Here is a 14,752-nt window from a genome sequence, read left to right as displayed (position 1 = left end):
TTATGTGTTGCTGCCATGCTGTTATGTTGCCTTGAGTCTCTCTTTATGTAGTGTTGCGGTGTCTCTCTTGTCGTGATGTGTGTTTTGTCCTACATTAAAAAAAAAATATTCCAGCCCCTGTCCCCAAAAGAGGCCTTTTGGTAGGCCATCATTATAAATAGGAATTTGTTATTAATTGACTTGCCTAGTTAAATTAAGAAAAAAGAGGATCTGGAGGTGTGGCCTGTTGGAGGTGTGGCCTTGGGTTAGCTCTCTTTGGACAAAACGTGGGTGAAAGTGTCATTCTAGTTCATTGATTATGTTGTACTCTCTTACTAAGCACTAAGCTTTTATGCTGTCAGTTCTGTAGATGCAATATGACTGATATAAGTGCATGTGATACCAAAAAGCTTTCTAGAGTTCCATTAAGACAGTCACTGTTTTGTTAAAATACAGTACCTCTCAAAAGCACTCACCCTGCAAATGCAGTCAGGGCCACAACAGAGTATGGGGACCAAGATATTACATAAAGGAGGATGACTATCAGAGCAATCTTAGCCATCTTCCACTCATTCTTCAGCCGACGGAAACTCTTAATTGAGTCTCTGGTGCTCCCATTGCAATTGATCTTGGTTACAGCCCTATGAGACACACACACAGGAAAATAAATGTGAAATGTGAGAAATTTGAAATGTTTCAGAGAATCCAATTTTAGTAATTTACAACACACTTTCTTAATTCAATTTAATTTAATTGGACACACGTTCAGTGTTATCTCTAGAGCAGCTCTCTTGTATCCAATCCACTTACCTGTTAGTTGTACGTATGGCTCTGAAGATGAAGAAGTAGCAGTACATGATGACGATGAGGGGGATGAAGAAGACAAAGGTGAAGAGCAGCATGGTGTAGGCACGCACTGATGGGGTAAAGGTCACATAGTCCCATGAACAGGAGGTCAACAGGCCCTCTGGAACATAGGCGCCTGGGGGTGGTAAAGGGGGGCGGGGGGTAAGGGAGAAAGGGGGAGGGAGAGGATGGGGAAGAAGTGCGAAAGTGGTAGAGAAAGGAGGAAAAGAGAGATGGGACATAGAAAGGGGAAAAGGGCAGAAAATAAGTTGTGGGATACGACATTGTCAAAACCTTTCCTCTTCAATACAACTTCTAAGTCGTCTACAAGGTGTCCTTCAAGCATCACCTATTGAAGCCCTGCTATGGTAAAACTGTTGGAATTGGAAGACGCAGGAACAACAAAGCTTGCATCAAGGAAGCACTTCTGGTGATCTAAACGCTCTGGACGATCAAAGCCTCAAAGTGAATAATGGTGCAGTTTTGTTTAGCTTTTATGTTCTTGATGTTATTTGCCTCTGAATGATGTGATAAATAGCGGAGATGAGGCAGAGATCGGGCCGCCAGATGGGCTTAAGGAGGCAGACGCCCTGTGTGTGGTCGGACAGGACACGCGGGCTGCAGAACAATGTCTGGGGTAGCATGCCTACACACAGACTCCAGCCACAGATGGCTGCAGGGGGTAGGCAGGCCATAATCTTCTACCTCTCTCCCCAAATCCCCTCCACATTGTCTGAGTTAGTGTGTCGCTCTTGAGGCCCTTTCCAGCATGTCACCCATTAGTGTGCTAGACAGAATAGTGTTGTCAATTTGGAGCTGCTGGATCAATTTGTTATTTGCCAGAGATTTGCACAGTCATGGGGTGTGAGTCATTCTGAGTACAGTATACTGTAAGGCCAGGCCAATGTGAGGTTTATGAGGTGCCCATTCCAGCCAGTTCGCCCGCTAGTTTCATTCTCTTTCTTCTCACTGAGAGATCTCAGGCAGCTCAGCATATCTGATCTAATGCCCAAATCCTCCTGCTGTCTTTCTCTCTCCTGCTGTCTTTTTCTCTCTCGCCGTCCTTCTCTCTCTCCTGCTGTCTTCCTCTCTCTACTACCGTCATTCTCTTTCTCTCTGTCCTGCGGTTTTTCTCTCTCTCCTGCGGTCTTTCTCTCTCTGCTGCTGTCTTTCTCTCTCTCAAGCTGTCTTTCTCACTCTCCTGATGTCTTTCTCTCTCTCCTGATGTCTTTCTCTCTCTCCTGATGTCTTTCTCTCTCTCCTACTGTCTTTCTCTCTCTCCTACTGTCTTTCTCTCTCTGCTGCTGTCTTTCTCTCTCTCTGCTGCTGTCTTTCTCTCTCTCTCTCTCTCCTGCTGTCTTTCTCTCTCTCTTTCTGTCTTTCTCTGTCTCTTACTGTCTTTCTCTCTCTTGCTGTCTTTCTCCCTCTCCTGCTGTCTTTCTCTCTCTCTTGCGGTCTCTCTCTCTGCTGCTGTCTTTCTCTCTCTCCTGCTGTCTTTCTCTCTCTCTTGCTGTATTTCTCTCTCTGCTGCTGTCTTTCTCTCTCTGCTGCTGTCTTTCTCTCTCTGCTGCTGTCTTTCTCTCTTTCTCTTGCTGTTTTTCTCTCTCTGCTGCTGTCTTTCTCTCTCTGCTGCTGTCTTTCTCTCTCTCTTGCTCTCTTTCTCTCTCTGCTGCTGGCGTTCTCTCTCTGCTGCTGTTTTTCTCTCTCTGCTGCTGTCTTTCTCTCTCTGCTGCTGTCTTTCTCTCTCTCTTGCTCTCTTTCTCTCTCTGCTGCTGTTTTTCTCTCTCTGCTGCTGTCTTTCTCTCTCTGCTGCTGTCTTTCTCTCTATCTCTTGCTGTCTTTCTCTCGCATATATAGAACATGGGGATGTGTGAAACGTACTCCTCATCCTGAAATGTTCCCACTTGCGTCAGCGAACAGCTAGCTTTTCATGTGGTGCCCACTGGTAAGACGCTTCAGGAGGGTGGTCACTTGTTCTAGCAAGGCAGAGGTCGTGAGTTTGCGCCAGGTTTGGGCCGAATCGATAGGAAGTGGTACTTCCTAAGCAAGCACTGTGACGTCCTTTACAGTGGTGCCGTGACCTGGATCTACAGTTGCACTCAGCTCAACGCTGGGGTCGCTGTTGAGTAAGTTTGAGGGGAGAATGTAGCACATGGGGATGTGTGAAACTTACTCCTCAGTCTGAAGTGTCCCCACTTGCACCAGCGAATCGCTAGCTTTTCGCGTGGTGCAGACTGGTAAGACGCTTCAGGAGGGCGGTCATGTGTGCTAGCAAGGCAGAGGTCCCGAGTTCGCGCCTGGTATGGGCCGTATTGTGAGGAAGTGGTTCACGCTGCTTGCTTAGCGAGTCATCCTTTACACACAATCACGACTCTTCCATACAGTGTATACAGCCCTGGCATCCTACAACCTCATCCCAAGCTTGGCTCATGACCCAGGATTATTATTCTTCTCTCTCTCTCTCTCTCTCTCTCTCTCTCTCTCTCTCTCTCTCTCTCTCTCTCTCTCTCTCTCTCTCTCTCTCTCTCTGTGTGTGTGTGTGTGTGTGAACTTACTCCAGCCAAAGAAAGGGGGCAGGCTCCATCCCAATGAGTAGACCCAGGCAGCCAAGAGGATGAGCTGGGCTCGTTTCTTGGACAGCACCCCGATGGAGGCCAGTGGACGTGTAATCACAAAGTAGCGGTCCACTGCTATCACCATCAGAGTGATCATAGAGCAGATCCCAAATAAAGCCCCACAGAACGCATATAGCTCACAGCCTAGAGGACACAGAGACAGCACAGCTAATTACTGAGATACGAGAGAGTCAGAGTACAGTTCATGACTGAGAGAAAAATAGAAAGGGAGGGTGAAAGAGAAACAGCATGTCGGTTGGTGTGTTGTAATGCCCCCTGTGGGTGATAGTCCACTCCATAGCCTGGATAATGATCCAGAACCAGGTCAAACAGAAGGACTGCCTGCAGAGACAGTGGGAGCTGCAGGGGGTAATACTGACCTTATCTCAGATTCACACCCAACACCCACCCTGCTGTGACACCCACTCACCTCCACTTTGCACAGAGCTGAACATATACCGCAAACAAAGCCCCAATGTCTCACAGAATATAGACATTGTGCAACATACTGAATATATGTATAGAACTATAGACCACCCCACAGCTGTATTATTACAAATCATACACACCATAGGTCATGCCTTCCCTGGGGTTATGCCTTGTGCTGTATGGCAGTGGACTGGCCACCCCTCATAGCCTGGTTCCTCTCTAGGTTTCTTCCTAGGTTTTGGCCTTTCTAGGGAGTTTTTCCTAGCCACCATGCTTCTACACCTGCATTGCTTGCTGTTTGGGCTTTTAGGCTGGGTTTCTGTACAGCACTTTGAGATATCAGCTGATGTACGAAGGGCTATATATATATAAATACATTTGATTTGATTTGATCAACATTAATACTTTTCTCTTTTTATCAGGAACCATACATGTAGTATTGGCTGTGAAAATGTTATTCAATAATACATGTAACTGACTCCCTTTCCCCCAATACACCTTCTGCAGGTGTCATTACCATCATATAATAAAACATTCCATTTTAGTTTGAAACTTAATCACAAACACAATGGGATTTGGGATAATTTGGTTTGTCTGCCTATAGGATTTGGTAATACAACATTTAGAAATAATTATTTGAATTCCTTATTGCATAAATATTCAATTTCTTGTTGAACAATGCGATTACCTGTTGAAAATGTTATGTATTTCAACATTTTAAGTAGTTATATGGAGAACAAGTAAGTGCTTTACACCTGAAGAAGACACAAGTGTGATATCTAGGCCGTCGTTGTAAATAAGAATTTGTTCTTAACGGACTTGCCTAATAAAATAAAATTCTACATAAAAATTAAAAATTAAATAATTGAATGTAATGGAAACAAATATGCAATGATTGTGGTGGTAATGACTGTGTGGCGGTAATGACTAGGGTAATGGTAAAATGCATTACTTGTTAATAATAACTGGGTAAAAAAAATCACAACATTTCCTTAAAATTAACCTTACAAATAGCAGTATTGGGTGATTTGGAATGCCATAGTGTCACGCCCTGACCATAGTATTCTTTGTTTTCTTTATTATTTTGGTTAGGTCAGGATGTGACATGGGTGATTATATGGTTTTTGTCCTGTCTAGGGGTTTTGTATGTTTATGGGGTTGTCTCCAGTCTAGGGGTTTTGTATGTCTATGGTGGCCAAGATTGGTAACCATAGAGTATTTCGTGGGTGATCATCTATGTCTATGTATTTAGTTGCCTCTGTCAGCACTATATTTAGCTTCACGTTCATTTTTGTAGTTTGTTTAAGTGTTTCTTCGTCTTCATTAAAATAAGATGCATTCATCTCACGCTGCGCTTTGGTCGCCTCCATTCAACGAACGTGACACGTAGTCAGTCAATACGTGCTATAACAATACTGGTGGGAAAAGTTTTCATCTTTAGCTCACAATCTGTGGATACTATACGATTGTAAAGGTTCAAAACGTATGTAAAACATCACAGCACAATAGAAATATATATGGCACATGGAAACCAAACGAGGGTGGTCTATGGTGATAGGAGGGATGGGCTGAGAGTGGCTGAGGGTTGGGATTAAAGAGTTTATGTTTGGTAAAGTATTATTGTTATGTGATTGCTTTATATAAAAGTACCATGTATGTAAAATGTGTATATAAAATGCATGTATATGTAGCAGGAAAGCTGTTAAAAATATATATATATATATTTGTCCCCCGAAGAGGGGGGGGGGTGGTGGATGGGTTAAAAAAATAATAATAATAATAACTGGGTAGAAATGTATGATTGATTTCTACCAAGACAGTGAAACATTAAGTGATAAGCAGTATTGAGCAGGGGTATACCCTTCTTATGCAAAGGTTCTACAAAATGTTGTTACTTATGATGGTAATGACAGTGATGGTGATGATAATTTGGTACTTTTTGGGATTTAAATGCAAGGCCATAAGGTTTATTTAGTTAATATGATCAGTTATCATTTGATAAACTCCACAACCACAACAGAATGAGATGTATTTTTTCAAATAGAGAACAATATAGGTGAGTTATACTGTTGCGGTAATGATGCAGTTTTTGTGTGTCTTGATGTGTAAAGTGTTGAAAAAGCACTATAATTGATCACTTTGATTGGTGTGATGGTAATTACGCAATACTGTGAGACAACGGTACTTCATAGAAAATCATATATTTAATGTTAGATCAGATCCCATCCAATATGTCCCTTTTTGTTACGTTACAGCCTTATTCTAGAAGTTTCTTTCTCCCTCATCAATCATCATTTTGCTATGAGACTCAGGTGCATCCTGTTTCCATTGATCATCCTTGAGATGTTTCTACAACTTTATGGAGTCCACCTGTGGTAAATTCAATTGATTGGACATGATTTGGAAAGGCACCTGTCTATATAAGGTCCCGCAGTTGACAGTGCATGTCAGAGCAAAAACCAAGCCATGAGGTCGAAGGAAATGGCCGTAGAGCTCCGAGACAGGATTGTGTCAAGGCACAGATCTGGGGAAGGTTACCAAAACATTTCTGCAGCATTGAAGTTCCCGAAGAACACAGTGTCCTCCATCATTCTTAAATGGAAGTAGTTTGGAACCATCAAGACTCTTCCTAGAGCTGGCTGCCTGGCCAAACGGACCAATCGGGGGAGAAGGGCCTTGGTCAGGGAGGTGAACAAGAACCTGATGGTCACTCTGACAGAGCTATAGAGTTCCTCTGTGGAGATGGGATAAACTTCCAGAAGGACAACCATCTCTGCAGCACTTCACCCATCAGGCCTTTATGGTAGAGTGTTGGAAGCCGCTCCTCAGTAAAAGGCACATGACAGCCCGCTTGAAGTTTGCCAAAAGGCACCTAAAGGATTCTCAGACCATGAGAAACAAGATTCTCTGGTCAGGGAGAGGGGGAAATGAATGGACAATGATCCTTGATGACAACCTGCTCCATAGCGCTCAGCACCTCAGACTGGGGCGAAGGTTCACATTCCAACAGGACAATGACTCTAAGCACACATCCAAGACAACTAAGGAGTGGCTTCGGGACAAGTCTTGACTGGCACCAGCCAGAGCCCGGACTTGAACCTGATCGAACATCTCTGGAGAGACCTGAAAAAGCTGTGCAGCGACGCTCCCCATCTAACCTGACAGAGCTTGAGAGGATCTGCAGATAAGAATGGGAGAAACTCCCCAAATACAGGTGTGCCAAGCTTGTAGCGTCATACCCACGAGGACTCGAGGCTGTAATCACTACCAAAGGGTCTTCAACAAAGTACTGAGTAAACAGTCTGAATTTGGCAAAAATGTCTAAACCTGTTTTTGCTTTGTCATTATTGTCACACCCTGATCTGTTTCACCTGTCTTCGTGCTTGTCTTCACCCCTCCCCCCTCCAGGTGTTGCCCATCTTCCCAATTATCCCATGGGTACTTATGCCTGTGTCCTGTTTGTCTGTTTCCAGTTCATCTTGTTTGTCAAGTCAACCAGTGTTTTCACAGCTCCTGCTTTTCCACAGTCTCTCCTTTTCTCGCCCTACTGGTTTTGACCTTTGCCTGTCCTGACTCAGAGCCTGCCTTCCCGTACCTTTTGTCCCACTACTCTCGATTATTGACCCTTGCCTGCCTTGACCTGTCGTTTGCCTGCCCCTGTTGCTGTTATAAACATTGTTATTTCCAACACAGTCTGCATTTGGGTCTTACCTGAAATGTGATAATTATGGGGTGTGTGGATTGAGGGGGAAAAAAACAATTGAATCCCTTTTATAATAAGGCTGTAACAAAATGTGGACATTGTTCAATCTCTTACCAGATTGATCAACCACACATTTAATTACAGGCGGCGATATTAACTGCATTTTTCGATCCTTATATGGATAGGCTTCCTGTTCGCACCAATCCCGTCACTGAATTCCTCCACTGTGTTTCATTATTGAATTGGAACAATGAAACGTGTCGATGTTTGGAGATTACAACACCCTACGGGGAATAAGGATGATTATTTCTTCTCACATGTGCATAAATCATTAACAGACTCTAAAGTCACCTCTAACAAGTAACGTTACCATAATATAATTTATGATCACAGTTCCGTTTCATTATAAAAAATGGATTTTGGCAGAACAAAAGCCTCAATTCAGTTTGTGATTTAATACGTCAATGAACAATTTCACCAACAAACAGACAATTTAATTACAGACTATATGTCCCAGAATGACAGTGCTGATGTATCCTACTGCACTTTGTGAGAGGCATTTAATGCGTGGGCATATAATATCATGAGGCTACCATGAAAAAATGTAGGCAGAGAAGATTATTAGAAAGCGAGGAACTGCTCCCGGTGCTTGATAGAGTTTATATGGAAGCGCCCTTATCTTCCAAGTTGAATTACTTAATAAAACTCCAATATGAATACAATACTATTCTCTCTAATCAATTAAACACAACGCAATTAAAGATTAGACAAAAACACTTCGAGTTAGGTGACAAGCCGGATAAACTACTGGCGCGGCAGCTGAGAGGTATACAGGCCAAATCTAGTACAGGAGCTGTTACCACGGACCCAAAATAAATAAATGCATGTTTCACAAAGTTTTATCAAGACCTCTACACGTAAGACTACTGTAGATACCGCGCAAATTTCTGATTTCATCTGTTCCCGCTACCTACCTAAATTATGCGCTGCTGCTCAACGGGAATGAAATGCAGAGAGAACTTTAGAAGAGGTTATCTCCACAGTAGTTCCTTCCCTAAAGGTGAAGCGCATGGCTTTGATGGATTTAGTTAAGAGTTTTACAAAGCACATTCAGAAAAGGTTACTCTTCTGTTGATGTTATTTAAATACTATTGAAACTTGCAGACTCCCGGAGTCTTTATTCTCTGCCAATACAGTGCCTTGCAAAAGTATTCATCCCCCTTGGAGTTTTTCCTATTTTGTTGCATTACAACCTGTAATTTAAATGGATTTTTATTTGGATTTCATGTAACGGACATATACAAAATAGTCCAAATTGGTGAAAATAAATAAATAATAACTTGTTAATTAAAAAAAAAAAAAATTCAACAGAAAAGTGGTGCGTGCATATGTATTCACCCCCTTTGCTATGAAGCCCCTAAATAAGATCTGGTGCAACCAATTACCTCCAGAAGTCACATAATTAGTTAAATAAAGTCCCCCTGTGTGAAAACTAAGTGTCACATGATCTCAGTATATATACACCTGTTCTGAAAGGCCCCATAGTCTGCACCACCACTAAGCAAGGGGCACCACCAAGCAAGTGGCACCATGAAGACCAATGAACTCTCCAAACAGGTCAGGGACAAGGTTGTGCAGAAGTACAGATCAGGGTTGGGTTATAAAAGAATATCCAAAACTTTGAACATCCCACAGAGCACCATTAAATCCATAATGAAAAATTGGAAAGAATATGGCACCACAACAAACCAGCCAAGAGAGGGTCGCCCACCAAAACTCACGGACCAAGCAAGGAGGGCATTAATCAGAGAGGCAACAAAGAGACCAAAGATAAACCTGAAGGAGCTGCAAAGCTCCACAGCGTAGATTGGAGTATCTGTCCATAGGACAGTATCTGTCCATAGGGCAGTATCTGTCCATTGCCGTACACTCCACAGAGCTGGGCTTTACGGCAGGGTGGCCAGAAAAAAAGCCATTGCTTAAAGAAAGAAATAAGAAAACACGTTTGGTGTTCACCAAAAGGCATGTGGGAGACTCCCCAAACATATGGAAGAAGGTACTCTGGTCAGAGACTAAAACGTAGCTTTTTGACCATCAAGGAAAACGCAATGTCTGGCGCAAACCCAAAACCTCCCATTACCCCGAGACCACCATCCCCACAGTGAAGCATGGTGGTGGCAGCATCATGCTGTGGGGATGTTTTTCATTGGCAGGGACTGGGAAACTGGCCAGAATTGAAGGAATTATGAATGGCGCTAAATACAGGCAAATTCTTGAGGGAAAACTGGTTCAGTCTTCCAGAGATTTGAGACTGGGATGGAGGTTCACCTTTTTTATGACAATTGGGGACTTTTCCCACCACTGTCTAGGTATACCTGATGGTAATACCATAAACTGGGAGAAAAGTAAATGAATGCCAATACTTTTCTATTATGGAAGAGAAAGGGCATTACTATTGCAGACCTTTACATCAATAATTATTTTGCCACATTCGCACAGTTGAGCGAAGTGTTCAACTCCCTGCATCTAATTTATTCTGATATCTTCAGATAAGAAATTACATCCGCTTAAATATACCAAATTCTGAGGCAATCACACCTGCCCGCAAACTGTATATTTTCATGAACCGCGCCCCCCGACTCCCAGAGTTTTAGCTCCAGATTTGTAGATCACTTTACAGCATATTACTCTGTATCCACACAACATTTTGAAAGAGACCGGGGAGGAACAGTTGACCTGATTGCCTTTGAGATATTAACTTCACAGACTACACTATTCCTGTACCAAATTACACTCATTTTACCCCTCGGTCTTGCCGATATGCCCTAAGTGCAAGTCTGCCGAGGGTACCCTAGGTCATCTCGTCTGGTCATGCCCCAAACTGCACACACACTGGCAGGATATTTTGAAGTGCTACTCAGAAGTATACAGCTGTAACCTCATACCAGCCCCGGACGCTGTTGTTTTAGGTAGGTCACATCACCTAACGACTTTAACCTATTGGGAACAGAAAACTGTACAAAATGGCATGGTTATTGCAACAAAACCATTTTTAAGCCTTTTGATTAAGGAGACTGTGCCTGATTTTAAAACCTGGTTAGCTGAAGTCACCAGTTTGCTAAATAAATAAAGAATTTGATCTCTGGCAGATCTAATACATTCGTTAAGATATGGCAGCCTGTGGAGGCTCCTCAGAGGAGGATGAGGAGAACCATCCTCCTCAAAATGTAATATTAAAATATATATTTACGTCACCAAATAATTGATTAAAATACACTGTTTTGCAATGAAGGTCTACAGTAGCCTCAGCAGTCTGTAGGGTAGCACCATGGTGTAGCCGGTCCTCCTCTTGGTACATTGACTTCAATGCAAAACCTAGGAGGCTCTTGGTTCTCACCCCCTTCCATAGACATACACAGTAATTATGACAACTTCTGAAGGACATCCTAAAAACCTATCAGAGCTCTTGCAGCATGAACTGACATGTTCTCCACCAAATCAAAGGATCAGAGAATGAATCTAGTACTGAAAGCATAAGCTACAGCAAGATAGCATTATAGTGCATCAAATGTAGTGAGTAGTTGACTCAAAGAGAGAGAAAGACCATAGTTGAACAGTTTTCAACAAATTCATTTATTCAAAGATGAAGGATAATAGAGAGAGTGAGAGAGACAGAGATTATTTTGTTCACTTTCAGTTTTACTTACTTAGCTAGCAAATGCAGCTGGCTAGTTTAGCTACTCAAACACCCGGCTCAAATAGACTGCATGATAGTAGCGGGTTTACTAACACATTAGTTCTATTAGCTATGATAACTAAGACGTTACTTTAGCTAATATGGGGACAATAATGTAGGCTGTGTGTAGCAGTTATAACATGGTTTGGCTTGGAAAGTTTTTTTCACCTGGTCACATACAGCTGATGTGTTGTTCATTGAAGTCTACAAACGAAGGGAAAAGGTGAGAGGAGGAGAGTGCATACGGGATAAAAGGAATATAACGTGGCTGCTATGAAACTGAACTGTGTTTATGTGGGATCAGGGGTGTATTCATTCCGCCGATTCTGTTGAAAAGAGTTTCGTAAATGGAAGCAAACAAAATGGGGATAAAAATACTTGAATTTATCCAATAGAAACTCTCGTTTGCAACTGTTGGACTAATGATTACACCCTAGATAAGCTAGATGCAGGTAAGACTGTGCAAGGCGGTTTTGAATGTGTCACTGTCTGTCCATGTGTCATTGTCTGTCATCTCAAATTTCTCTCGACCTTTGTGCACCTACGTTGTAAACTTTCATTCATAGGCTTGGTTGTAGCAACATCATGACGGGACAATTTGAGGATCATGTAGTAGCCTAAACCTGTCGATGTTACATTGAACTGGGTGAATGGAATGTGAATTACAGTCGTCCAACATGCCGTAATAGAAATAAGGCCATGCTCATGAAAAGAAATTGTCCTCCCTCATCATTTAAAAAAAAGTTTTATTTAATCAGATAGGCCAGTTGAGAACAAGTTCTCATTTCCAACTGTGGCCTGGCCAAGATAAAGCAAAGCAGTGTGACAAAAAACAACAATGCAGTGTTACACATAAACTAACATATAGTCAATAACACAATAGAAAAATCTATGTACAGTGAGTGCAAATGTAGAAGAGTAAGAAGGTAGGCAATAAATGGGCTATAGAGAAAAAATAATTACAATTTAGCATTAACACGGAAGGGATAGATGTGCAGATGATGATGTGCAAGTAGAGATACTGGGGTGCAATAGAGCAAGCGGGTAAGTAATAATATGGGGATGAGGCAGTTGTGTGTGCTATTTACAGATTGGCTGTGTACAGGTACAGTGATCGGTAAGCTGCTCTGACAGCTGATGCTTAAAGTTACAGAGGGAGATATAAGACTCCAGCTTCAGTGATTTTTGCAATTCGTTCCAGTCAATGGCAGCAGAGAACTGGAAGGAAAGACGGCCAAAGGACGTGTTGGCTATGGGGATGACCAGTGAAAAATACCTGCTGGAGCTCGTACTATGGGTGTGTGTTGCTATGGTGACCAGTGAGCTGAGATAAGGCAAGGCTTTACCTAGCAAGGACTTATAGATGACCTGGAGCCAGTGTGTTTGGCGACGAATTGGTCGTGAGGGCCAGTCAACGAGAGGGTACAGGTCGCAGTGGTGGGTGGTATACTGTATGGGGCTTTGGTGACAAAACGTATGGCACTGTGATAGACTACATCCAGTTTTCTGAGAAGAGTGTTGGGGGCTATTTTGTAAATCACATCGCCGAAGTCAAGGATTGGTAGGATAGTCAGTTTTACGAAGGTATGTTTGGCAGCATGAGTGAAGGAGGCTTTGTTGCGAAATAGGAAGCTAATTCTAGATTTAATTTTGGATTGGAGAGTCTGGAAGGAGAGTTTACAGTCTAACTAGACACCTAGGTATTTGTACTTGCCCCAATATTCTAGGTCAGAACCTTCCAGAGTAGTGATGCTAGTCGGGCGGCAGGGTGAGAGCAGCAATCGGTTGAAGAGCATGCATTTAGTTTTACTAGCATTTAAAAGCAGTTGGAGGCCACAGAAGGAGTGTTGTATGGCGTTGAAGCTCATTTGGAGGTTTGTTAACAGTGTCCAAAGAAGGGCCAGATGTATACAGAATGGTGTCGTCTGCGTAGAGGTAGATCAGAGAATAACCAGCAGCAAGAGCGACATTATTGATATATACAGAGAAAAGAGTCGGCCCGAGAATTGAACCCTGTGGCATCCCCATAAAGACTGCCAGAGGTCCAGACAACAGGCCCTCCTATTTGACACACTGAACTATCTGAGAAGTAGTTGGGGAACCAGGTGAGGCAGTCATTTGAGAAGCTGCCGATAAGAATGCGGTGATTGACAGAGTCGAAAGCCTTGGCCAGGTCAATGAAGGCGGCTGCACAGTACTGTCTTTTATCGATGGCGGTTATGATATTGTTTTGGACCTTGAGCGTGGCTGAGGTGCACCAATGACCAGCTCGGAAACCAGATTGCATAGTGGAGAAGGTACGGTGGGATTCAAAATAGTCGGTGATCTGTTTGTTAACTTGGCTTTCGAAGATTTTAGAACGGCAGGGCAGGATGGATATAGGTCTATAACAGTTTTGGTCTAGACTGTCTCCCACTTTGAAGGGGGGAATGACTGCGGCAGCTTTCCAATCTTTGGGAATCTCAGATGATACTAAAGAGAACTTGAATAGGCTAGTAATAGGGGTTGCAACAATTTCGGCGGATAATTTTAGGAACAGAGGGTCCAGATTGTCTAGACCAGCTGATTTGTAGGGATCCAGATTTTGCAGCTCTTTCAGAACATCAGCTGTTTGGATTTTGTTGAAGAAGAAGTTGGGAGGGGCTTGGGCAAGCTGCTGCAGGGGGTGCTGAGATGTTGGCCGGGGTAGAGGTAGCCAGGTGGAAGGCATGGCCAGACGAAAAAAATGCTTATTGAATTGATCGATTATCGTAGAAATTCAGTGGTGACAGTGTTTCCTATCCTCAGTGCAGTGGGCATCTGGGAGGAGGTGCTCTTATTCTCCATGGATTTGTCCCAAAACTCTTTGGAATTAGTGCTACAGGAAGAAAATTTCTGTTTGAAAAAGCTAGCCTTAGCTTTCCTAACTGACTGAGTATATTGGTTCCTGACTTCCCTGAAAAGTTGCATAACAGCACTGACCGCCACTGAAGGCAACACTTTTTAGCGTATCTTTCGTGTGATGATGGGCAACATACAACCTGCAACCCACCTTGATCCAAAGTTATTATTTTCAATGCAGAGCATAATCCTTATACAGTGTGTCAAATATCAATGAAGCAAGGTGCCAATTCTTTGTGTTTTGTTTTCTCTTTCTGTTTTTCTTTTTCTGTCTTCTGTTGAGGGTTGGGGGTATTCTCGTTGTATTAGTTGCTGTCATTATCTGTCTGTTTGTAAAACTGAAAATTCACCAATAAAATATATATATAAAAAATAAACTCAGACATTTCTCTCAAATCACAGGGATGTCTGTTGGCACGGGACTAATATAATCAGAGGACCTTGGAGTTTATGTTACCAGGAGTAAAATTGGGGAGGGTCATGCCTTTTCAATTTCAGTCAGGGGGAGAGTTTAATATTTTTTTGTTTAGTCCAGGGGAGGGTCATGTAATTTGTAAATGATTA

At 42.7% G+C, this 14,752-nt stretch overlaps 1 protein-coding gene across 1 annotated transcript in view; it reads right to left on the bottom strand.

The window, feature by feature from the left end:
* Positions 1–14,752, bottom strand: part of LOC118400931 (melanopsin-A-like) — a 64,349-nt gene that overhangs the window by 24,009 nt on the left and 25,588 nt on the right. Inside the window, exons 4-6 of the mRNA XM_035797967.2 lie at positions 3,381–3,584; positions 790–961; positions 456–620 (exon numbers count right to left, since the gene is read on the bottom strand). Of these exons, the coding sequence (XP_035653860.1) occupies positions 456–620; positions 790–961; positions 3,381–3,584 (541 nt within the window). The remainder of the gene's footprint in view (positions 1–455; positions 621–789; positions 962–3,380; positions 3,585–14,752) is intronic.

This window comes from Oncorhynchus keta, chromosome 2, assembly GCF_023373465.1.
Source record: "Oncorhynchus keta strain PuntledgeMale-10-30-2019 chromosome 2, Oket_V2, whole genome shotgun sequence".
NCBI classification, from domain to species: domain Eukaryota; kingdom Metazoa; phylum Chordata; class Actinopteri; order Salmoniformes; family Salmonidae; genus Oncorhynchus; species Oncorhynchus keta.
This window is presented reverse-complemented; position numbering and strand designations above follow the sequence as displayed.